This window comes from Coenobita brevimanus, chromosome 62, assembly GCF_032717465.1.
Source record: "Coenobita brevimanus isolate Jiangsu-jjx chromosome 62, ASM3271746v2, whole genome shotgun sequence".
Taxonomy (NCBI): domain Eukaryota; kingdom Metazoa; phylum Arthropoda; class Malacostraca; order Decapoda; family Coenobitidae; genus Coenobita; species Coenobita brevimanus.
Window position 1 is genome coordinate 34,393,371 of NC_137015.1, and position 25,115 is coordinate 34,418,485.

Here is a 25,115-nt window from a genome sequence, read left to right on the forward strand (position 1 = left end):
AAGAAGAGAACAACTAAGGCATTTCCACTAATACACCCTTCACTCCAGTGATGTTGGTTTATTTACTTCTTTTACGTGCAAGTGATAGTATTTTGCTCGAGAGAGAGTTTTCAAACTGAAGCAGTTAGTCTTCATTAACTCTTTCACTACTCGTGGCCTGTCTCAAGCTGAATTAAATAATCATATGCTGGCAAGAATAAAAATGTCATCGGAGTAAATGAGTTAACTGTGCGTTTGTGAGGGCTAATGGTGGAAGTGGTTTATAATGATCTACCCATGCTTGTTAATAAGGCAAAGTTTTATGATTTATTCTCTGTTAATCTTTTCAACCTGATGGTGTACTTTTAATTTTCTTCTTACTACCCCCTGAGGATTTTACAATTTATAGTTCAAAAAGAGATTTCATAAAGGAGACATCTGATGGTGATCTTTTCTAACCCTTTCACTTTTGACAGGTTCTCAGAAGTTAAATAAAATCATTAGGTGGTGCAAGAATAAAACAAAAAATATAATCAGACTGGAAGTGTTGATTGGTGAAAGACAGACCTCAGTGTGTGTACTTCATTTTTTCTGTCATCTACACAACTTAGTGATTTTGTCTATCATCTCAGTAATTCAGCCTGTATGGAAGGAATCAACAGTGAACACTCTTATTGTCAATAGTAACAAGGGATGCAGTATTCAGGAAGGTAACAATGTAACTTGATCTCTATACTCATCATTTGTAGTGTTCATCTCACCCTGTTATGCAGCAATCTACCTTAATCTTGCCTTTGGTATACTGTGTACATTTCATTTTCAGTATATCTATTAAGCATCTGTGCAAGAAAAACAGTGTATTCTACCTATTTCAGCTGTTTCAAACCACACTGCAGCCTGAGGTACTGTTTGCAGCAAAAAGTCCTCTTGCCTCTCTTGCTTTTCTTTTCACACATTCCGAAAATCACAGTAGTCTCTTCAGTCCAACGTAAATGATATCTCTGATATTGATCAGTGAGAAACTAGTCATCAACATCAGTTACTTCAGATTCACAGAACTGATTTCCAAAGTCAATCGACCCACAAGCGGGATAGGCAACAGGACTTCTGCTGCAGACAGTATATGAGCACAGCAAAGAAAGTTAATAGTCATCGCCACGTGTCACCACTTCCTTGCAAGTGGGGCGCAGGACAATTGTGTGCTCAAACTGAGCAGTGTAGCAGCCCTTGGCGTCACACAGTGGTGGGTACGGGTCAATAATTCCCTGAGAAAAACAGAAGAATGAGATAAAGCACTTTGAGTATAATACTGTTAACTGACAATACATGTAAGGTCAGTCATAAAAGACCAATCACTTATCATTTGAATTTGCATATGCTGTAATAACAATACTAACTAGTTATTGTTGTTGTGCTACCTGTTTGTCTGATTGGGCTGACCCATCAACCCTAGGCAAACAAATGTCCCTGCAGGGTCATCCTGTGCTGTGAACCAATGTTGCAATGCAACTGATAGTGACTCACCATGGCGAGGTACAGTAAACTCTCAATTATCCGTTGTCACAATATCTGGCTCAAAGCAATATCTGGCACTGTTAAAGCAATAACTGGTGAACTTATGCAACATCCAGCACTAAAATGAAAAGTAACAGGTGGTTCTATGGAATATCTGGCAGTAAAGCATATAAACATGCTTGTACACAGTAGCCAACTGGCACTCAGGAAAAGTCCAGAAAGTGCCAGCAAATGAGAATGTCTGCAATGCGCCAGCCAATCAGTTTTCGTTGCAGGAATGGCCCACCCAGCAAGAAAAGCCCACCGTCACTTTCTCATTCTCTTGTGGATCTCATTCACTGAAGATGTCTGTGTTCTGCTCTTGTGACCATGTGTTGGCAAAACCCTAATGCTCAGACTTACTGTGTGGCCTCCCATGCCTCGCTTGGTGTTGTTGAAAAGCTTGTGGCCTCTCACTGAATCATGTCCTAGCATTCTACTGCGATTCTGAAATTACTGTACACGTAATTACTGCCACTAGACCACATGGGATTAAGTGCACTGTACTGTACTGTACTGCATGGTGTACAACTCTACTCTCCACTGATGCCAACACTAGGTGAGCACATGACACTATGAACTGTATTACTGTACTGTATCAATACTGTAATGTATTTTATGTTTAATTTTCATCTTTTACTCACAGGAAAGCTTTTAGAATCATGGGTCAAGAAAAGCAAGACGAATAAATGCACTGAAAAAGAGGCATGCTCTTCATCGGAGGAAAATGTGTGATACCCGTAAGGTTTTCTACCTAATGAACCACTTCTAACTACCAACGAGCTTGCACTATCTTACAGTACCTTGGCAGGTGGTAGGCGGGGGCATCCATCACCCACTCACTCTATGTAATGTTGCCTTATGGTCCCTACACTGAGTGACAAGCCATGGTTTCCTGTACCCATGAAACCATTTGCTATGCTGGGTGGTAGCCACACAACCGGGGTTTTTGGCCAGGTTAAGTGTCCCCCAGATTCGCCTATCTTAAATCATTAAATCATGGTAGACGTTTCGGAGAGCCTCGGAGGGCCAATACCTGCCCGGGGCCCCAACTAAATGGGAAGATTCGCATGGCCATGTCAAATGTGAGAGATGTGAATGAGAGCAAAAGGAGAGAAGTAGTGAATGTGTTCAAGAGTGTGAGATATACCGTGATGAATTTGTGTGAAACAAAGATGATAGTGTGAAGTGGAGGAGTGAGAGGGTGTAAAATGTGTAAGGTGGGGCATGAATGGGCAATGAAGATACAAGGCAGGCATTGCTTTGTTGGTGAATGAAGTGTGGCAGAGTGGAATGAGAGACTACAAATGTGTCAGCCTGAGATGTATGTATGTCAAGTTTAAGTCTGACAAGGTGAAAGCGGCAGTGACTGTAACGTTTCAATTGTGTGATGACAGGAGTGAGACAGAGAAAGACAGATTTTGGAATGAGCTAGATGAAATAGCAGGAGAAAGGCCCAGGAGATATAAAGTGTTTGTAATGGGTGACATGAATAGGAGAGTACGCACTGGTCCTGTGAATGATATAATGGGTAATAATAGGGTACCAGGAGAGAATGATAATGGGAAGAGACTGAAGGACATGTCAGGAGAGAAGGTTGCGCATTTGTAATTTTTAATTCAAACACAAAGATGAACATAAACATACATGGTATAGATGGAATGGAGATCATGCTGAAAGGGGCCTGATTGATTACGTGCTCGTTTAGAAATTGATGCTGGGAAGTGCTGCTGATATGATGGCAGTGAGAGGATGATGTGAAGGTTTGTCAGATCATATGACGGTGGTATGCAAGATCAAGCTGAGAGGAGTGAGGTGGACCAAAAGGGACAGGAACAGTCAAGGAGAGCGACTGAAAGTTGAGAAGCTGTGAATCAAAGAAATGGCACATGAATACAGGGCCAAAGTAGGGGAGGAGTTAGAATCAGTGAATTGGAATGAACTGGACCTGAACAGCTTGTGGAATGCATATAGCGAGTGCTTAGTTAGGAATGCTAAAGCGGTGTGTGGTGTGGCAAGAATAACAACAAAGAAGAAAGGCATGGCACAGTGGGTTGATGAGGTTAAGAGAGTAGTGGAGGAAAAGAGAAGTGGCTAGAATGGATACAGAACAGGGGTTCAGTTGGAATAAGAACTGAGCATATTGAGAGCAAGATGCATGTAAAGAGACTAGAGAAGTGGAAAATGAAGGAGGTAAACGATGATCTACAAAGAAAAATGAATACAAAGTACACCGAAAATAGGAAGTTATTCTGGAAAGAGGTGCAGAAATGTAGAAGTGAAAGTGGAAAGAAATGTGAAAGTGTGAAAGATGTAAGTGGTAGATTATTAACCCATGGGAATGAAGTAAGGACAAGATGAAAAGAATACTTTGAAAGTCTGATGAATGGGAATGGAGACAGCAAGCAACTGTTAGCATGATAGCTTTGGGGGATGTACAGAGAAGGAATGCAGTGCCAGGAAACGTGAGACTTGCAGAGGTAAAGAATGCTGTGAAGCAGCTGAAAAATAGGAAAGCAGCTGGGGTTCATGAGTGTATGCAGAGATGATTAAGTGTAGTGGAGAGGGCGGAATGAAGTGCTTGTTGGAGATACATACGAAGGCATAGATGTGTGAAACTGTGCCAGTGGAGTGGAAAAAGGCTGTGACTGTACCATCCATCCATCATCCAATCCTATGTCGCCCCACAGAGGAGCATAAGAGCCCGGGGCTACGCAAGTTGGTTCTGACATCCCTGTACAAAAATAATGGTGAGCAAAGCGAGTGCAAGAATTATAGTGGCAAAAGTATATTTAGTGTTGTACGGAAGGTATATAGGAGAATTATCATAAAGTACGACAGATATCAGAAGTCCTAGTGAGTGACGATCAGAGGGGCTTTAAGAGTGGTAGAGGATGTGTGGATCAAACATCTGCAGTGAGACAGATAGTGGAGAAGGCTTGTAAGTAGGACCATAAGGTGTTTATCGCATTTATGGATCTGGAAAAAGCTTACAACAAAGTAGATTGAAAAAGACTGTGGAAGGTTTTGCACATGTACGGTGTAGATGGTAAGCTGCTAGGTGCCGTCAGGAGTTTTTATGATGGTAGTGAGACACATGTAAGGGTAAATGGGCATCTAAGTGAATGGTTCACGATCAATGTGGGCATGCGACAAGGTTGTGTGATGTCCCCGTGGTTGTTCAAAATACATGTGGATGGGGTAATGAGAGAAGTAAAAACATGAGTAATGGAGAGAGGGATGGCGTTGGTAATGAATGGTGATGGATGGAATAAATGTAATTTGTTGTAAGCTGATGATGCAGTGGTACTTGCAAATACCAGAAAAGAGCTTGGTAGACTAGTGCAGAGTTTTGTAGAAGTCTGTGAGTACTGTTTCTTGAGAGTAAATGTATAAAAGATGCAGAGAAGAGTTAAGTGATGGTTGTTGAGAGAGGTGACTCCCAGTGTGATGTTACAGTAAACTGAGAGAAAGAAATGGTGGGAAAGTTCAAATACCTGGGTATGGTGATAGAAAAGTGAGGAAAATGTGCAAAAGAAGTGAAAAGTAGAGTGACACAAAGCAGGAAAGTACCTAGTGCTATGAAAGCCTTGATATGAAACAGAGGCTTTAGTGTTGCAGCTGCATGAGGCTTACATGAAGGAGTAATGGTGCCAACTTTAACATATGGATGTAAGACTATGATGTAGCAAGAAAATAAAGTCAAGAGTAAGAGCATTGGAGATGGGGCTGCTGAGGAATGCACGTGAACTACAGACAGTAAATAAGATATGGAATAACGTGATTCGTGAATGATGCGGAGTGAGGAAGACTGTGGACACCAGAATCAAAGAGAGAGTACTGAGATGGTATGGTCGTGTGGAGAGAATCAATGAAATAGAATGGTGAAAAGGGTATATCTGAGCAAACCTGAAGGACGGAGGAGGCGAGACAGACCAAGAAAGAGGTGAAGGGATATGGTGGATAAGTGTGGAAGAGAGGTATGGAAGTTGGTGTGGCAAGGGACTGACAAAAGATCGAGCAGGCTGGATGAATTTTGTGCAAAATGCATGACCAGGGATCTGGCATCCCTTTTAAACATGACAGCATTCGGACTGGCTCTATCAGATAGGTAATGTGATGCTATAGAACGTGGTGAAATTTTTTGTGGCCTATCAGATGGAGTCTGGTTTTGAAGGCTTGAATGATGAGTAAATGAAATCATGGCCCATCAAACTGGGCAAACTTTGGCTGTCTGGACATTGCCACCCCCTCACCCTGCTCTAAGATGGGAAAGATGGTCCAGATGACGACAACATGATGATGATGATGATGATGATGATGATTTTGGCAAGTCCATTTTCTGTTAAATGTTACTCAAAATAACATGAAAAAATAAACTAATGAAAGTAATCTTGAGCATTTATTGATGAACTGATGATTTGGAAAGTTGTGCTGTATTGCACAGTAGAATTATCAGGACTCCCTTGCTCACAGTTGTGTATACAGCTGTAAACATACCAATTTATTCATCACCTGGCTGCCATCACTCCACCCCTCGCTTGCCACTCAGCTGGTTTGCTGATAATGCAATAAATATGTATGAACCGCAAGCATACTGATTTGATCCAACAAAGCACACCTTCATTTCTATCAGCTAGATTTTTTCTTCTCTGCCAGTGCAAATGCATTCTAAGATCTATCTATCTATCTATTGCCAGATGCCTCAATCCCATTCGGGGTGGCCATAAACAAATCGCCTCCACGTCGCCCTGTCCCCCGCCATTTCACTGCCCCACTCCCAACTCACACCCTCCTTTCTCATATACCTCTCCACCCCATCCCTCCATCTCATCCTCGGCCTCCCCCTCCCTCTTCCCCCCTCCGCCTCACTCACATACACTCTCTTCGTCAGTCTTTCACCTTCCATCCTCTCCACATGGCCAAACCACCTCAGTGTGTTCCTCATAATGCTTCCTATCACATCCACTTCCACACCACAATGCTCCTTTATATCCTCATATGTCAGCCTGTCTCTCCATGTGACTCCACAGGCTCCTCTTAAATAACTCATTTCCACTGCTCTCACTCTTGACTTGTGTCCTTCCAGCAACGTCCAAGCTTCACTTCCATACGTTCGAGTTGGTATCACAATTCTGTCATGTAGTAACTTTTTCTCTTCCATGCTCACTTCCCTGCTTCTTATCACTGCTTTCAAGGAACCAGCAACCTTTCTTCCCTGCTGTACCCTTTCAAGCACTTCACCCTCCAAACCTCCATCGTTACTCATCACACTACCCAAGTACTTAAACGTACTCACATTTTCCAATTCCTCACCATCCAACCTCGCTGTACATTCACTGACTTCACCTCTCTCAATGTATAAATTCATTACACATTTGCACTGGCAGAGAAGATAAAATACAACTGACAGAAATGAAGGTCTGCTTTGTTGGATAAAATTACTGAGCTTGCAATTTGTACGTATATACTGTATTATCTGCAAAACAGCTGTGAGGTGAGTGAAGAGTGAAGTGACAGCAGTCAGGTGAGGAATAAATTGGTGGGCCATGGCTGTATATGTAACTGTGAGAAAGAGTTATGATAATTCTACTGTACAACACCTCTTTCCTAATCATCAGTTCACAAACAAATGCTCAAGATTTATTTATTTAGTTTCTTTTTCCATGCAAATTGTACATACTGTATTTACTGTATGAGGTCTGTTCAGAAATTATCCGACCTTAGCCTCTAAAAAAATATATAGGTAACCTGTTGAGCTAGGACATTAACTCCTTAACCATGGGGCGTCACTTTCATGATGCTCGGGAGCAAAGGATCATACTGCGGGGTGTCACATTTGTGATTCTGTGTTATTTTGAATTCACCCGGGCTTTCAAGTGGTGGCCTGTATCATCTATCAGTACTACCAGTGTCCAGCTATACTCAGTTCTGCTAATGTCATCTGTACTCCCATCCACTGCTGACAATTTAGCCATTTTTTTCCTGTCCTTGACTTCCCCTCTCCTTACCTCCCCTCCATTACCCTCTCCTCCCACCTGACCAGCTGCACTGTGCTACACAAATGCTGGACGGATTTTTCCACTCATTTTATCCATTGAAATGTGTCCTTTGCCCTATTCTTATACAAAACAATATATAAAAGAAAGAGAAAAGGTAATTGATACTGCCATACATCTAGAATGGGCTAATTATCACCTGGCAACACCTCACGTGCACTCGTTCGCTAATTTTCCCTGTTTATTTCCCCTTGAAATATGCCATATGACCTGTTCTCATAATACAAATATATATAAGAAAGGAAGGGAGAAGCCTAAGTGATATTTACATTCACCTGGAACTACCTAATTTATTATGTATTGTCTAGATTTCCTGCCAATCATTTCATGGCATATATATTACCAGCTGTCACCATGCTGACATTGACAGCCCTTCACTGTCCCCTAGGCAACAGCATTCAGTTTACTGTCGCCTTTCAAGGTGAAACCGTGTCGGATTCGCGCCTGTCCAATTCAGATGCTTTTTAGCCCCATGCAAAGGGCCCTGACCTCTACCCGTACTAAACCTCGTGTGGAAAGGGGTAAAGGGCTAAATGACTGCTGTGGAACGTGAACTGGCTAATTTATCAATGATAATGATGGACAGTGACTACGATCTTTCTGGTGACTAAAACAGTGCAAGTGGAATTGTAAATAATGTGTAAACAGCAAGTGAAAGCAATGAATGTAAATATAACTGAACAGCGGAAAATAGTTTTATAAGTTACTGCAAGTGACAGTGCATAACATAGTGTAAATAACATAGAAATGTAAATACAGTAATGTAAATAAAATAGAGAATGTAAATAGAAATGTAAATAAGTAGTAATATAAGAATACGAGTATATACTGTATACTAAGAGTAATGAAAGTGAAAGTTTCACTCTAGCATGTATGATTACTGGGAGTTATGAAAGTGAAAGTGACAGATTCGTTCTCCATGCTAGTATACATGATGAGAAAGTGAATGCCACGTATTTTACTGAAAGAGAAATTGAATGCCTACAGTGACAATAAACTACTATTACTAAAGGAAACTTATGGATAAAGACTGCAGATATATATAAGTGTTATATAGTAATAGAAATATAAAGTGTGAGTGTTTTTATGAATAATAAATGACAGAATACCAGCGGGAACGAGCGCAAGTGGGAAGGTGGTATGTGCTCGTAATTTTCATTGCTTTCAAATTTTTTTTTTTTTTTTTTTTTTTTTTTTTTGAGTATGGATTCCAAACTATTTGAAAATCACAGAATAGTGTTTCTAGTGATAATATCAGGCTGTGGTAATCATGTTACGGAGTGTCGGGAAGTGTAAAGTGGAGACTTCGTTACCCAACTTCAGAAGTCTCCACAAGTCCTATGGTACTCGACAAAGGCTCAACAAACATCCCAAGAGAAAGCTGAAGGTATGTGCCACATGCATATGTAATTATAATATTCTAGGACTAATAACTGATTTTTGGAATATTTTTACAAACTCTGTCAGAGAGCGAATATCCTAGCGAGACACGCAAGGAGCGCCAAAACAACCCCGCAGTTTAGGGGTTAATCCCCCCCCTCAAAGTAGGCACCTTCTGACTTGACACACACAGCCCCATGTTCTTTCCACTGCCTGAAACATTTTTCAAAGTTGGCTTTTGGTATCTCCTGGAGGTGCTTAAGGTCGAGTAATTTCTGAACAGAAATCGTATTATCTGCAAAACTGTAGAGTGGCAAGTGAGGGGTGTCAGGTGAAGAACAAGTTGGCAGGCCGCAGCTATATACATAGCTGTAAGCAAGTGAGTCATGATAATTCTGCTGTACAACACTTCTTTCCATACCATAAGTTTACTAATGAATGCTAAAGATTTATTTCCTTCGTATATTTTTCCATGTCTTAACACTAAAATAACAAATAACGTTTAACAAAATGAACTTCTATCTATCTATAGCCCGATGCCCTAATCCCACAAAGGGTGGCCGCACACAAAACACCTCCAAGTCACTCTGTCACCCACCATTTGACTACCCTCCCCCAACTGACTCCCCCCTCCCTCATATACCTCTCAACTCCATCCCTCCACCTCATCCTCGGTCTTCCCCTCCCTCTCCCTCCCTCCACCGCACCTACAAACACCCTCTTAGTCAGTCTTTCATTCTCCATTCTCTCCACATGTCCAAACCACCTCAGTGTACTTCTCCTAATCTTCTCAACCACATCCACATCTACCCTACAACGTTCCTTCACTTCTTCATTCGTCAACCTGTCCCTCCATGTCACTCCACATGCTCCTCTCAAGTAACTCATTTCCACTGCTCTCACTCTTGACTTGTTCCCCTCTTGCAAGGTCCACGCCTCGCTTCCATACGTCAGGGTAGGGATCACAATACTATCATGCAGTGACTTCTTAACTTCCATACTCACCTCTCTATTTTGCATCACTGCTTTTAGTGAACCAACAACCTTCCTTCCCTGCTGTACCCTTTCAAGCACATAATCCCCAAACGTTCCACCCTCACTCATCACACTACCCAAGTACTTGAATGCACTCACATTCTCCATATCCTCACCATCCAACCTCACTCTGCATTCTGTGATTTCATTCCTCTCAAACACCATAACTTTACTCTTGTTTACATTAACTTTCAGAATCCTCTTCCTACACACTGTCCCAAATTCATTCACCAAACCTTGCAACTCCCATTCATCTTCACTCAACAATACTGTATCATCAGCAAACAGTAACACCGGAATCTTCCACATCTCACCCTCATTCATTAGAGCCACCCCCACATCCACTGCCCTACCTTGCACCTCATTTACAACCCCATCCATGTATATATTAAACAGCCATGGAGACATCACACAACCCCGTTTCAGTTCCACATTTAGATCAAAGAACTCACTCAGCTCACCATCCATTCGCACCGTAGCCCTAGCTCCTTCGTACAAACTCTTTACAGCACTCAACAATTTCCCCTCCATTCCATATATTCTTAATACCTTCTACATACCTTGCCAATCTATGCTGTCATAAGCTTTCTCCAAGTCCATGAAGGCTGCAGACACTTTTTTTCATGGGCGTACCTAGAGATTTAGGGGCCCGGAGGGCAAGGTTCTTTGCGGGGCCCCCCTCCTGGAGAGGGGCCCCACAAAGAACCTAGCCCTCCTAATTCTCAAAACTTATCTAATATCTCAGCCGGGATTGTCAGGATAACAAATGTATATTTTTTTAAATATTAATAAAAAAGCTTATACATTTTTAAGGCTTCTTGGGGGCCCCCCTCAATTGGGGGACCGGGGGGCAGTCTCAAACAGCCCCCCCCCCACCATCCCCCCTCAGGTATGCCACTGCTTTCTTTCCCTTCTCTAGATACTTCTGCACTAAACATCTTAGAACAAATATCTGATCTACACATCCTTTTCCCTTCCTAAATCCCTCTTGTTCTTCTTCAACTAACTCCTCTGTTATATGCCTAACCCTAAATCCCCCTTGTTCTTCTTCAACTAGCTCCTCTGTTATATGCCTAACCCTATCAATGAGTATTCTACCATATATTTTACCAGTCACACTAAGAAGGCAAATAACCCTATGATTACCACATACTTCTCTCTCCCCTTTTCCTTTGCAAAAATGAACAATTATACCTGATTTCCAATCCTCCGGAACCCTCCTCTCTTCCCAAACCAATCTACACAACTTCCATATCCACTCCACTACAATCTCACCCCCATAATTCAGCATTTCACCACACACCCCATCAATTCCTGGGGCCTTTCCCAACTTAATCTTCTTCATTGCTTCCACTACTTCCATCCTACTGATCTCTTCCTCCTTCCACTCCTCTCTTCTTCTCCCAGCCATTCCCCAGCCACTTATACTCGCACTACTCTCACTCTCTACATTCAACAAATCCTCAAAGTGCTCCTTCCTTCTCAATTTCTCTCTCTTCTCCACCAACAATCTATTATTCCTATCTTTCACTCCCCTATTATTTCCCCTTTCACACTGCCTTACTTTCTTTACCTCCTTCCAAAACAATTTCTTACTCTCCCTTCATTTCACACTCAGATTCCTTCCAAACTCTTCATCCACTTTCTTCTTACTCTCCTTCACCAATCTCTTCACCTCCCTTCTCCTACTTACCGTGTGTATTTTCCACTACTGTATGACACTGCAATCATGTATGCTACATATATGGGATGTATTTAACCTGCCAAGCGCCGGAGCCGTACAGGTAAGGTGGTGCCTACATCTGCGGACAGTGCCAGAGCTGTACCTGTACAGTCTGCAATTGCAACCAGCGTCAACACATGAATTTTCAAATTTGGCGGGAGATGACTGGCATGGACACGAACACACCCTTCTGGCATCTGTACCCACTTCCTATATCATCTATATACCCAACAAGAGTGTCCTTGGTTCGAATTGCATAGTTACCGATGAAAACGAAGATCTACCTCAACTCAATGGGTGTCGGTGGCAACCGATAAAGTCTATGAGCATTACTCTGAAGTTTTCAGAAACCTGCTCTGGGAGAATCAACCTCAAAATCGACTTAAATGGCTTCTGTGAGTACTTTTATGGTTGTCCTCCATGTTTTCTCACCATTTCTAATCTTAAAAAAAAAAAAAAAAAAAAAAAAAAAAAGAGAGGGGGGATCAAAAATTGGCTGCCACCACAACCCCACGAGAGTCCAAAGTCTGCCAGAACATGGCGGGTTAAGAGGAAGTTAGTTTCAAAAGAATTCTTTGCGTGGCCTTGGATACAAGTGGTACTGTACATACCACAATCACATAGCCTATGCATAAGAGCATTATATCAGATGTCCGGGAAAAATACCGTAAAGTAACCAGGAAGGTAAATTCCCAAAGCTTCTGGTTAACTAGGATTGTGCTGTACAGTCTTACTGTACCATATCAATACTGTACTATATTGTATTTTATGCTTAGTTTTGGTCTTTTACTTATGGAAGAATTTTTAGTACAGAGGGTCAAGATGGATAATAACACTACATCCAGTTCAATGCCTAATGATGCGCCAATGTGGGGGTACTATGCAATATGCAGTGTTTCATGTTATTCGGCGTAGGGCTTGGCTGAATAACAATGGAAAACCGAGACTTTCCTGTATGGGAATCAGCGTGGAGGCTACATCTGCGTCTCTCCAACCAGTTAACTGAGGCACCAAAGAATGCTCCAGGTTACCCTGTATTTGGCTACATAGTTCCCAACCAGCACCAAAAAGTGTCCCTGAGTCACAGGAAACCATTTTGATTGTCATTCAGCGTAAAGACACCTGAGATGGAAAGAAGTTGTGTGTGTGCCACTTTGAATGCCCACCCTGCACAGGATAGTCACGTGTCACATGACTTTCTTTTTTATTCCCCCACTATTTGCAGGGGAGAAAGAACCAAAGGCTAGAAACCCACATTCTAAGATGAATTTATAAATCTAATGCATTTCCCTGGCTAAGATAAAATCTAGATGACAGAAATGAAAGATTGTTTTGCTGGAAAAAATTACTGAGCTAGCAATTCCTACATTTTTATTATCTGCAAAACAGCCCCAGGAATTGATGGAGTGTGCGGTGAAATGCTGAAGCATAGGGAGGAGATGGTAGTACAATGCATATGGAAGATGTGCAGATTGGCCTGGGAGGAAGGTAGAGTCCAGGAGGATTGGAGCTCAGGTATAATTATTCCCTTGTACAAAGGAAAAGGAAAAAAAGAAGTGTGTGGTAATCACTGGGGCATTTGTCTTCTTAGTGTAATAGGAAAAGTATATGGTAGGATACTTATTGACAGAGTTAGGGAAAAAACAGAGGAATTAGTTGGAGAAGAGAAGGGAGGTTTTTGGAAGGGAAGAGGGGTTGTGTAGATCGGATATTCATTCTTAGATCTTTAATGGAAAAGTTTCTAGAGGAGGGAAAGAAGTTGTATGCGGCCTTCATGGATTTGAAGAAAGCATATGACAGGGTAGATAGACAAGGATTGTGGAAAACATTAAGAATATATGGAGTAGATCGGACGTTGTTGAAGGCCGTGAAGAGTATGCATGAGGGTGCCAAGGTTGCAGAGCATGTGGATAGTGAACTGAGTGAATTTTTCTATTTGAAGGTTGGATTGAAACAAGGATGTGTCATGTCTCCATGGCTGTTCAGTCTGTATATGGATGGGATTATAAAAGAGATAAAAGGTAGGGCACTGGATGTTGGAGCGGCCCTAGTGAGAGAGGGCAGTGTTTGGAAACTATCTGTATTATTGTTTGCAGATGATACTGTGTCGTCAAGTGAAGACGAAGGGGAACTGCAAGGCTTGGTGGATGAGTTTGGGAGAGTGTGTAAGAAATTGAATCTAAAGGTGGATGTAGGGAAGAGTAAAGTTATGGTCTTAGAGAGAAGTGAAGTCAGTGAATGTACAGTTTGGCTGGATGAAGAGGAAATGGAAAATGTGAGTGCGTTTAAGTACTTGGGTAGTGTGATATGTAAGGATGGACGTTTGGAGGATGAAGAGCTTGAAAGTTTGCAACAGGGAAGAAACGTTGCTGGTTCCTTGAAAGCAGTGATAAGAAACAGGGAAGTGAGCATGGATGTGAAAAAGCATCTACATGACAGTATCATGATACTGACTCTACCATAGAGAAGTGAAGCTTGGACCTTGTTGGAGGGACAGAAGTCAAGAGTGAGAGCAGTGGAAATGAGTTGTTTGAGAGGAGCATGTGGAATCACATGGAGAGACGGACTGACAAATGGGGAAGTGCAGGAGCATTGTGGTGTGGATGTGGATGTGATGGGAAGCATTAGGAGAAACACAATGGGGTGGTTTGGACATGTGGAGAGGATGGAGAGTGAGAGACTGATGAGGAGAGTGTATGTGAGTGATGTGGAGGGGCATGAGGGAGGGGGAGGCCAAGGATGAGATGGAGGGATGGAGTGGAAAGGTATCTGAGAGAGCGGGGGTGTGAGCTGGGAGCAGGACAGTGAAATTGCGGGGGACAGGGCGACATGGAGGCGATTTGTTCGTGGCCACTGTTTGTTTTGTTTTTAAAGGCTCCAACATGCTTGCATGCGTTGGCTTTGGTCACCTAATGGCGGCTTTCCATGCTGCACAATCCACTGCAGCCTCCCTGTTCAGTCCCTTAACCCTGAGGTCACACTTAATGACCTCGTCCCATGTCTTTCTCGGTCTACCCCTCATAACCCCACCCCCAATATCCTCACCTTCCTCACCCAATTATCATCCCTCATCCTCTCCACATGTCCAAACCATCTCAATCTACCTCCTCTCATCACAACACCAATACACTCCAGTCCCATCCTACCTCTCAACTCTTCCATCGTAAACCCAGTCCCCCCGGACCTTGCATGCAGGATGCACTACACATCCACCTGATCATTGTCATTTCTGTACATCTGAGCTGGCGAATATCCTCCTCCTTTACTGCCCAGGTCTCACTACCATACAACATTACACTCCTAACACCTGCTGCATACAAAGACCCCTTAGCACGTAGGGAGAGCCCTCTCAATGTCAGAAGAGGCAAAAACTTGAACTTCTTCCAACCACTTCTCACCCTAGCCGCAGAGCTAGCTCCAGCCCCACCTCCAGCACACGACATGTCTCCCAAATAATAAAACTCTTCCACACACTCAAGAGATTCACCAGCAAGTTCAATCCTTTCATGCCTGACAATCTCCACCTGCTCTCCCCGACACACCGTTCACATAAAATCAGCATTATCTAGCAGTCTACCTCTGATACCAGTACATCTCTTGTGCACCCATTTATCACAAACACCGCACAAGATAGAATTACTTCCCACGCCCTTGTGGCAAACTGCACATGGCCACCCCTTACAGGATTAGGGCATCTGGCAATAGACAGATAGATAAATAATAGCTGAGTGGCGAGACAGGGATGGAATGACAGTAGGACGAGGAAGAAATGCTTGGGCCGCGGCCATATACACAGCTAATATGTGAGCAAGGGAGTTATGATAATTCCGTCTATCTGTCTATCTATTGCCAAACGCCTCAATCCAGTAATGGCCTCCACATCGCCCTGTCCAATGCCACTTCACTGCCTTGCTCCCAGTTCAACCCCCCCCCCCTCTCTCATATACCTTTCCACTCTATCCCTCCATCTCATCCTCAGCCTCCCTCACCCTCTCTCCCTCTCTATCTCACTCGCATACACTCTCCTCGTTAGTCTCTTGCTCTCCATCCACTCCACATGGCCAAATCACCGCAATGTATTTCTCCTAACGCTTTCAATCACATCCACATCCACACCACAAATCTCCTTCACTGCCTCATTTGTCAGTCTCTCTCTCCATGGAACTCCACATGCTCCTCTCAAATAACTAATTTCCACTGCTGTCACTCATGACTTGTGTCCTTCCAACAAGGTATAAGCTTCACTTCCATACATTACAGTTGGTATCACAATATAATACTGTCGTGCAATGACTTTTTTACTTCCATGCTCACTTCTCGGTTCCTTACCACTGCTTTCAAAGAACCAGCAACCTTTCGTCCCTGCTGTACCCTTTCAAGCACTTCACCCTCTAAACTTCCATCCTTACTCATCACACAACCCAAGTACTTAAATGCACTCACATTTTCAATTTCCTCCTCATCCAATCACACTGTACATTCAGTGACTTCACATCTCTCAAAGACTATAACTTTACTCTTCCCTACATTCACCTTTAGATTCCGTTTCTTACACACACTCCCAAACTCATTCGTCAAGGCTTGCAGTTCCCCTTAATTTTCACTTAACAATACGGTGTCATCTGCAACACCAGTACAGGGAGTTTCCAAAAACTGCCCTCTCTCATTAGGGCCACTCCAACATCCACTGGCCTCCCTTGTATCTCTTTTATCACCCCATCCATAAACAGATTCAAACCAAGGGGACATGACACATCTCTGTTTCAATACAACATTCAGAGAGAAAAATTCACTCAGTTCACTATCCACACACACTGCAGCCATAGCACCATCATACATACTCTTCACGGCATTCAACAACTTCCAATTTACTCCATATATCCTTACAACTTTCCACAACGCTTGTCTATCCACCCTGTCATATACTTTCTCCAAATCCATGAGGTCACATACAACTTCTTTCCTTTCTCTAGAAACTTTTCCACTGAAGACCTAAGAATGAATATCTGATCTACACAATCTCTTCCTTCCCTTCCTAAAGCCTCCATGTTCTTCTCAAACTAGTTCCTCTGTTATTTCCCTAATGCTGTCAATAAGTACCCTTCCATATACTTTTCTTATTACACTAAGAAGAAAAATGCCCCAGTGATTATCACACACTTCTTTCTCCCATTCTCTTTTGTACAGGGGAATAATTATGCCTGACTTCCAATCCTCCAGGACTCTACCTTCCTCCCAAGCCAATCTGCACATCTTCCATATCCATTCTACTACTATCCCTCCCCCATGCTTCAGTATCTCACCACACATTCCATCAATTCCTGGGGCTTTCCCCAATTTGACTTTCTTCATTGCTTCCACTACTTCCATCCTACTGATTACTTCCTGTCTTCACACCTACCTCCTCCTCCCAGCCATTTCCCAGCCACTTATACTTGCATTACTTTCATTCTCTACATTCAACAATTCCCTAAATTGATCTCTCCATCTGCTCACTTTTTCTCCCTTCTCCACTGGCAATATACCACTTTTATCTTTCACTTCCTGACTTACTTCTTTATCACCCTGTCTAACTCTCTTTATCTATTTCCACAACATTTTCTTACATTCCCTCCACTTTACACTCAAATTCCTCATCCATCCTCTTCTTCCTCTCTTTTACTAATCATTTCACCTCTCTCTTCCTCTCTACATATAACTCTCTCTTCTGTCTCTCAACTTCCTACATGCCCGTTTCTCATCCACTCACTATATGCTTTCTTCTTTGACGCCACAGCCTTTCTCACCTCCACATTCCACCATGCTGTTCCTTGCTCTTCCTTTTGTCTTCTCTTTACCTCACACACCACTTCACATGCTGCACAGATTTCTTCTGTGAATATCTTGCACACACTTTCCATGTCCCCCATCTGCTCCAAATCATATTTATCCAATCGTTCCCCCACTTCTCCCTTATATTTTGCCTTTTTTCCATCCTCTTGTAACCTGTCCACCCTCCTTGTATGGACTACTTCCTCCTGTCCTTCCCTACTCCTCCTCCTCCATTTCATTTGAACCTTGGCTTTCACTGCCACAATGTGTTGGTGAGAAAGTCAACTCCCCCATCCTCTACGAATATATGCTCTTGCATCCATTATACACCTTCTCATTCTATCATCCACATACACATAATCAATCACTGCCTTCCATTTACCCACCCTTCTCATCACTCGCCATGTACACCTGTGCATCATTTTGTTTCTGAAGAGTATTGGCTATCACCAACCCCCTCCCTGCACAAATGTCCACTAGAACACTGCCATTCTCATCCATTTCTGCAGGGACACCCCACTCACCAACTATGCCATTCTCCATTTCTGCAGGGACACCCCACTCACCAACTACTCCATCCACCTTCACATTCCCTACTTTTCCATTCATATCTTCACTCCATTCAAACATTTCCATGCATGTTTCCACATTTGTCCAGAACTCTTCTTTCACTCTACTTGCACGATCTTGCATTGGTGCATACACACACACACAATCACCCATATTTGTAGCCCAACTTTCAATCTAACCCACACAATCCTTGACTCGAAGGATCAATACTCTCTTACATTCTCCTTCCATCTCCTGCACACAATACACACTTCTTCTTTTGCCTTCTCATTCTCACCTACTCCCGTGCATATGCCCCATCCATACTTCCATTCTCTCACAGTCTCACCTCTCAATTTTGTCTCTGTTATTCCACGTACATCCACTTTTGCATCCTCAAGCACCTGGACAATTTCTCTTTCACCTCATCATTTGCACCCCTTACATTCTATGTCGCAATCCGTACCATGTCCTTTGTTCGGTCCTTAGCTGTCACCTGTTGGTAAGACCTGGTCCCATGCTTCATGTTCGTATTTTTAGATACAGCACGCTCGCGTCCAGTACGATATTTTTGTCAGACAGTACTACCGTACTGGACAAACAACAGACCTTATGAGAAAAATGAATAATGCCAGACAAGCCTTGAAAAAGTCCCCTCAAAATTCAACTTAACTACATTCTGACATAACTAAGATTGTACCAACCTTTAAGGTGAGTGGTGATGGGCCTGGGGGGGAAGGGGAAGGGGTTTCTGAGGCTGTAGGTGGTCGTACAGACTCCCTGGAGGGGGGTCTTCCGGATCCTGAGGAGGCCTTTCTACCTCAACCTCCCTTATAGGCGCACACTGACACATCGTCGTCCTCGTCATCAGAGGAAAGTGAAATACTGTAATTTGACTGGCACACGTCAGTAGTCACGAGGAAGGCATACTGAACTGCCATGGCAGTACTAGGGAAACGTTCCTCAGTGTTGGCCATCTTCATGCACACGCATGGGTGATAGTACTAGACACAGCACGTCAGTACTAACGAAGAACACCTCAGATTTGGCCCACTTTGCGCGGCCGATCCATACTAGCCCAACAAATCCGTACTACAGTAATACTGTTGTTTGTACCGTACTGGACGAAAATTGTACTGGACAAATGCGTGCTGGATGCGAGGGTACTGTAGTTGTTTTCCGGGGAGGGGTACTAACCCTCTGCCAATCCACTTGTTGTTAGGTAGGGAACATGCGTTGGTTGGTTATGAGGTTACCGCCCTGCGTTGTAAATGATTTCCTGGTTTACAGGAAATCATTTGGCTTGCCACTCAGTGTACAGCTACCTAAAATAGAGTACCACTACACTAAGTGGGTGGATGATGGATGGTCTTACCTACTTCTACTGTACAATATTTCTTTCCAAATCAATGGTTCAGCAATTAATGTTCAAGATTTACTTCTTTTGTTTATTTATCCATGTTTTAACGAATCAAATAACGAATAATGTTTAACAAAATGCATTTACTACATGCATTTTGCACTACTGCAAGACACTGCAATCATGTGTGTTGCATCTATGGGGTATGTTTAAGAGGAGCTAACATTTCATATTGAATCTGTAGGTGTGGCCCTGGACAAAAGTGTTAAGTACTGTATATAAAATAATCCCTCAATTATATGGCACAATTCAGCCAAATCCCCTGCCCGATATTGCATCTGTATCCCCAACCATCTATCCACCAAGCTGGGTAATGTCACCATCCATAGCTATCAGTGTTGACCCTCTATCCTAAAAACTTTCCTACAATATTACCCACAAGTAAAAATTAAAATCAAGAATAATATACAATACAGAAACAATACAGTACATAGTACAGTAATACAGTACATAATATAATCATACTCACCTAGTGTTGGCATCGCCACAAAAGCCACAAATTAACTCGTCATGCAGAACTAGGGTACAGTAGTCAGAGCACTAGGGCATGGAGCACTGAGGGGCTAAAAGGGAAGTCACAGCATTACAGCAACAAGCAAGGCATAGGGGGTCACAGGCTAAGTCACAGCACTGTGGGGAAGCCACCACATGGGTCACAAATGCATAAGGCACAATTAGGTTCTCACTATATGGCATCCAGTGGCAAGAAAGAGAGGGTGACAGTTGACTTGACGCTTCAGGTGGGCCGTTCCCGCAACACACTGTGATTGCCTGGTGTATGTTGCTGTGCTGCAGGGTCTGTCTGTGCACTGACTGGGTCCCATGTCTCCACTGGATGAAACACATTACCACCGAAAAATGTTTAGTGCCGTTGACTACTTCCTGCTTCTGAGCCGGATACTGTTTTAACCAGCAGAGTGCCGCAGACTTTGGACCCTCATAAAGCCTTGGTGCCAGCCAATTTTTGACTTTTTTTTTTTTTTTTTTTCTAGATAGGTTTGAAATGACAAGAAAACATGGATAACAACCATAAAAGTACTCACGGAAGCCATTTATGATTTTAAGGTCGATTCTCCATGACCAGGCGGCTGAATACTTCGGAGTAATGCCCATAGACTTTATCGTCCACCTCCGACACCCATTGAGTTGAGGTAGATCTTTGTTTTCTTCATCGGTAACTAGGCTATTCGAGCCAAAAACACTCTTGTTGGGTATATAGATGACACAGGAAGGCCTAGAGAGGTGTAGGAATATCCCAGCCAATTTTTTGGACCCTAATTTGAATTTTTGAATTTTGACCCTAATTTAAATTTTTGAATTTTGGCAAATATATTGTGGTAGGTGGGGGCGCTCACCATCCACTCACTTAATGTAGTGCTGCTCTTGGGTGTCTGCCCTGTCCTCTCCTCCATCCTTCTTTCCTTCCATCTTCTTCTGTCTTTCTTTCCTTCATTCTTTGAAAAGATTAGGAGAAATACACTGAGGTGGTTTGGACATGTGGAGAGAATGGAGAATGAAAGACTGACTAAGAGGGTGTATGTAGGTGAGGTGGAGGGAGGGAGAGGGAGGGGTAGACCGAGGATGAGGTGGAGGGATGGAGTTGAGAGGTATATGAGGGAGGGGGGTGAGTTGGGGGGAGGGTAGTCAATTGGTGGGTGACAGAGTGACTTGGAGGTGTTTTGTCTGCGGCCACCCTTTGCGGGATTAGGGCGTCGGGCTATAGATAGATAGATAGATAGATTCTTTCCTTGTCCTTCTGCCTACAGGTAACTTTACACTCCCTCTTCTGTCTTTCATTCCTTCAGTCTTTTCTCTTCCTTCTGCCCGTGGGTGACTCTACACTGAGTGACAAGCCAAATGGTTTCCTGTACACCAGGAAACCATTTACTACGCTGGGTGGTAACCATATAACCAAATTTTGGCGCCTGGTGGTTTAGTGGGTAATTATTGTGCTCCAATCGGATTCAGCTGGTGAAGGTTTATATCCAAGGGGTGGTTGGGGTTTATTGCTCACGTAATGCCACTAAGGGATGAGTGAGGCTGGTCATTCTCATCTTAAATGTCAGGACCAACTGCCTAGCCGCGGGCTCCTACGCTCCTCATGGGGCAACGTAGGATTGGATGATGGATGGATGGATGGATGGCAAATATATCAAATTACTGATGTACATGTACGTCAATGGCACTGTCCACACATATTGGGGCTGAGGTACATGTACGTTGTTGGCATGGGGCAGGTTAAAAGAGGTGAGCAGAAAGTGCTGGACATTGCGATAAGCCAGATATTGTGACAAACGATAATTGAGAAATTACTGTACTCCAATGATACAGCCTATGATTAAAAGTATATCAGATATCTTGGAAAAAGCAGTAACTGGGAAGGTAAATTCCCGAACCTTCCCAGTTAACTGGGACTGTATTGTAATAAGACATCAGTATAAGACAGAGGTTGATGAGGTAGGTAGGTTCCAGAAACAACAGCAGCAAAGTATGAAAGAGGAACTATGAAAAATTCCAAGACTGAGACAGGAAGATAGCTACCTTATCACAGAGGTCCTTGAGAGCCATGAGATACTTGCTCTCACCCAGACGATCCAACCAGCGACGGCAGAACGCCAGCGTTCCAAAGTTTTGGTTGATCACATTGAGAAGATGCTTCGACTTTGCCAACCTGGGGATACACGCCAACATTAACTGTGAAAAATGTTTATCACCATCCTAACTCTTTCTTCCACTATAAATAAATTGGGGATAAAAGTAGAGAAAACATAAAAGTAGTAGACCTATCAACAACAGACCAAAGAAATTTGGCACACAAAAATTCACTATCATTCAAGTATTTAAAATTTCAGTTCAACCCCCATGATAAAACCCATCCACAGATTATGAATTCCCAAAAGGGATTTTTTTTTTCTTTTTGTTTTTTCTTAGAGCCGGTGTTGGTGTTTTCATCCTTCTTTTCAAGTATCCTTCCCACACCCTCATGACTTCATTTGAAATTGCATTTAGTCCTTGAAGTAACAAGCTGTTGAGTAACACGTTTTTGTTCTAACACACTCAGCATAATGAGATAGGTCATATCAACAAGCGGAAAAACTCGAGCCTACATGGGGAAGCCAGCTGGCCTGGAATCAAAACTGGAAAGTCATGTGCGGTGACGTCACCCTCCAGACTCACCATAATTGGCTGGCTTACATCTGGGTACCTTTCCTGAGTACAATCAAGACTGTATGGTTTGACAAAAATTTATGGGTTCCGCAATTTCAGGGGACGAAATGGAAAGAAAATGTTGCCAATCAGAAAAAAAAATACTTTCATCCAAATGTTCTTGTAAGTCAGAGTTCAGTTCCACATTGGGGAGGAGGTGGCTGACTTGGTAGAGAGGCGGCCTGTGGTCCTAATGGGCCCAGGATCAAATCCTGGCTGGGGCAGGGAACAGTTTAAGGATTTGAATTTCCTAAAAGCAGACTTTCCTGATCTACCAGATGACCTGCCGACATGTCATAAAAATATCCCCGCTAATACCAATACACCAATCCTGTATGTGACAGCCCTAGCATGTATTCAATATGGATGGTGGGTGTTAATGCCAAAATGGTGACATGTGGAGGTGTAGGAGGACTACTGGGCCTTGGGATAGGTCACTGTCCCCGAGAAATAGGCCCTGAAGCCTTTGCCCAGTCAGACACGTAAAAAACTCTTCAATTTCATGCTTCCCAACACATTTCGGACCAACTGAACACATGATAATCAGTCCTTTCTTGCGCCTCACCTAGTTCTACCTCACACTTATAATGGGTTTTGCAGTTTTCAGAGACAAAATGGAACAAAAATGTTTGCTAATTGGAAACAAAAATTACTCTTTCATCCATGTGTTCTCATATGTTAGCATTCAGTTCTACATTCTTCGTTTGACTTCGTGCTTCCCAAAATTTCCAACTGATTGAGCATATGGTTATCAACCATTTCTGTTCGAGTTCGTGCTTCCCAACATTTCCAACTGCTTGAGCATACGGTTATCAACCATTTCTCATGCCTCACCTAGTTCTAACCCACACTCATAATGGGTTTTGCAGTTTTAGGGGACAAAATGGAATGAAAATGTTTGCTAACTAGAGAAAAAAAAAAAAAAACTTTCATCCCTGTGTTCTCGTAAGTTAGTGTTCAGTTCCACACTTTTTCATTCGATTTCGTGCTTCCCAACACACTCCCGACAACTGAGCATATGGCTATCAGTCCTTTCTCGCATCTCACCAATTGAACCCCACAATCATATGGGTTTTATAATTTTGGGGGATAAAACTGAACGAAAATGCTAATCAGAAAAAAGGATTACAGTACTGTACTCTCATCCACATGTTCTCATAAGTTAGCATTCGGTTCCACATTCTTCGTTCTTCTTCTTCTTGATAGTCTGTTATATTTTTCTGATTATTTCTGGGTGGTAAATAAACGTTTCATATGAAATCTGTTTCTCTGTTGTTCTTAGCTATGTTCCACTGTGTCAACTTGTTTGACTTGTCAGGATAATGGCAAAAGGGTCCATCCTAACCTAAGTGTTTAACTACACTTAACCTGACCTAGCTTAACTGTACCTAATAATTTAAACTAATCTAACATAACTTCTCCTAACCTAGCATCCGGTTGGGTAGTTGGGAAACCACCCCTGAGTACGACTTAAGGAACGTGATGATAAAAAGTGGGAAATTTTTCAGCACTTAAAGATAATTTGCCACCCTGAAAATAGAAAAATACAGAAAAACTGGAGGAATAAAAATTAAATTGGTAAAGTCCTTCTACTGCTTCAAGTAAAGTGTCCTTTTACCTAAACGACAAAAAAAGCCTGGCATCAATGAAAGCACCATCAGAACAATTTGGAAGGACCAGGAGAAGATAAAGAAGATCGTGTGTGGGAACCCTGGTGATGCGAACCTGGCAGCAGTGAAAGTTCATATGCTGTCCTGAAGCTGACTGGGAAGCTCATAAGGCATTATGTGGAACATCAGAGAAAGAACAACAAGCCATATGCTTGGTCAGTCCAAAATGTGTTGGAAAGCACGAAACTGAACGCGAACTAACGAGAATACATCAATGAAAGAGTTATTTTTTCTGGTTAGCAAAAACGTTCATGCCATTTTGTCCCCTAAAACTGCCAGACCCATGAATTTTTGTCTAAGTATGTGGCCTGACGTCTTTCCCGAAGGCCACATGATACGAGAGAAGTCAATACTTTGTCAACAACATTGGGGGTGGGGGACAGTAGGAGAAAGCCGGGAGCTACGTATCAACAACACAAGGGTACCCAGACTTTTGTTTTTGTTAATGCCATTTTTAATACCACTGATGTTCTTAATTACAAAAGTTATATCTTTCACTGTCTTACCTGATGGTGGGTGTAAGCAGGGGTAATGGAAGAAGGTGGTATGAAAGGGTAAAAGCGAGAGTTTGGGAAAGTTGTCAGAATACATGATACCATTATGCATGCAAACATTTTGTTTGAGTGGTTTTGAGTGGCACAGATTTGCATACCACGGTCCCTGTCCAGTCCGTATTGCCCACGGTACTTGAGGATTGAGTGTATTTCTAGGCTGGTTGGCCTTCACTC

General features: G+C 42.7%; 1 protein-coding gene across 1 annotated transcript in view; it reads right to left on the minus strand.

The window, feature by feature from the left end:
- Positions 1-429: 429 nt before the first annotated feature.
- und (methionyl aminopeptidase und) overlaps positions 430-25,115 on the minus strand; it is a 158,564-nt gene continuing 133,878 nt past the window's right edge. The window contains exons 8-9 of the mRNA XM_080275741.1: positions 22,052-22,181; positions 430-1,244 (exon numbers count right to left, since the gene is read on the minus strand). Of these exons, the coding sequence (XP_080131867.1) occupies positions 1,122-1,244; positions 22,052-22,181 (253 nt within the window). The 3' untranslated portion in view covers positions 430-1,121. The remainder of the gene's footprint in view (positions 1,245-22,051; positions 22,182-25,115) is intronic.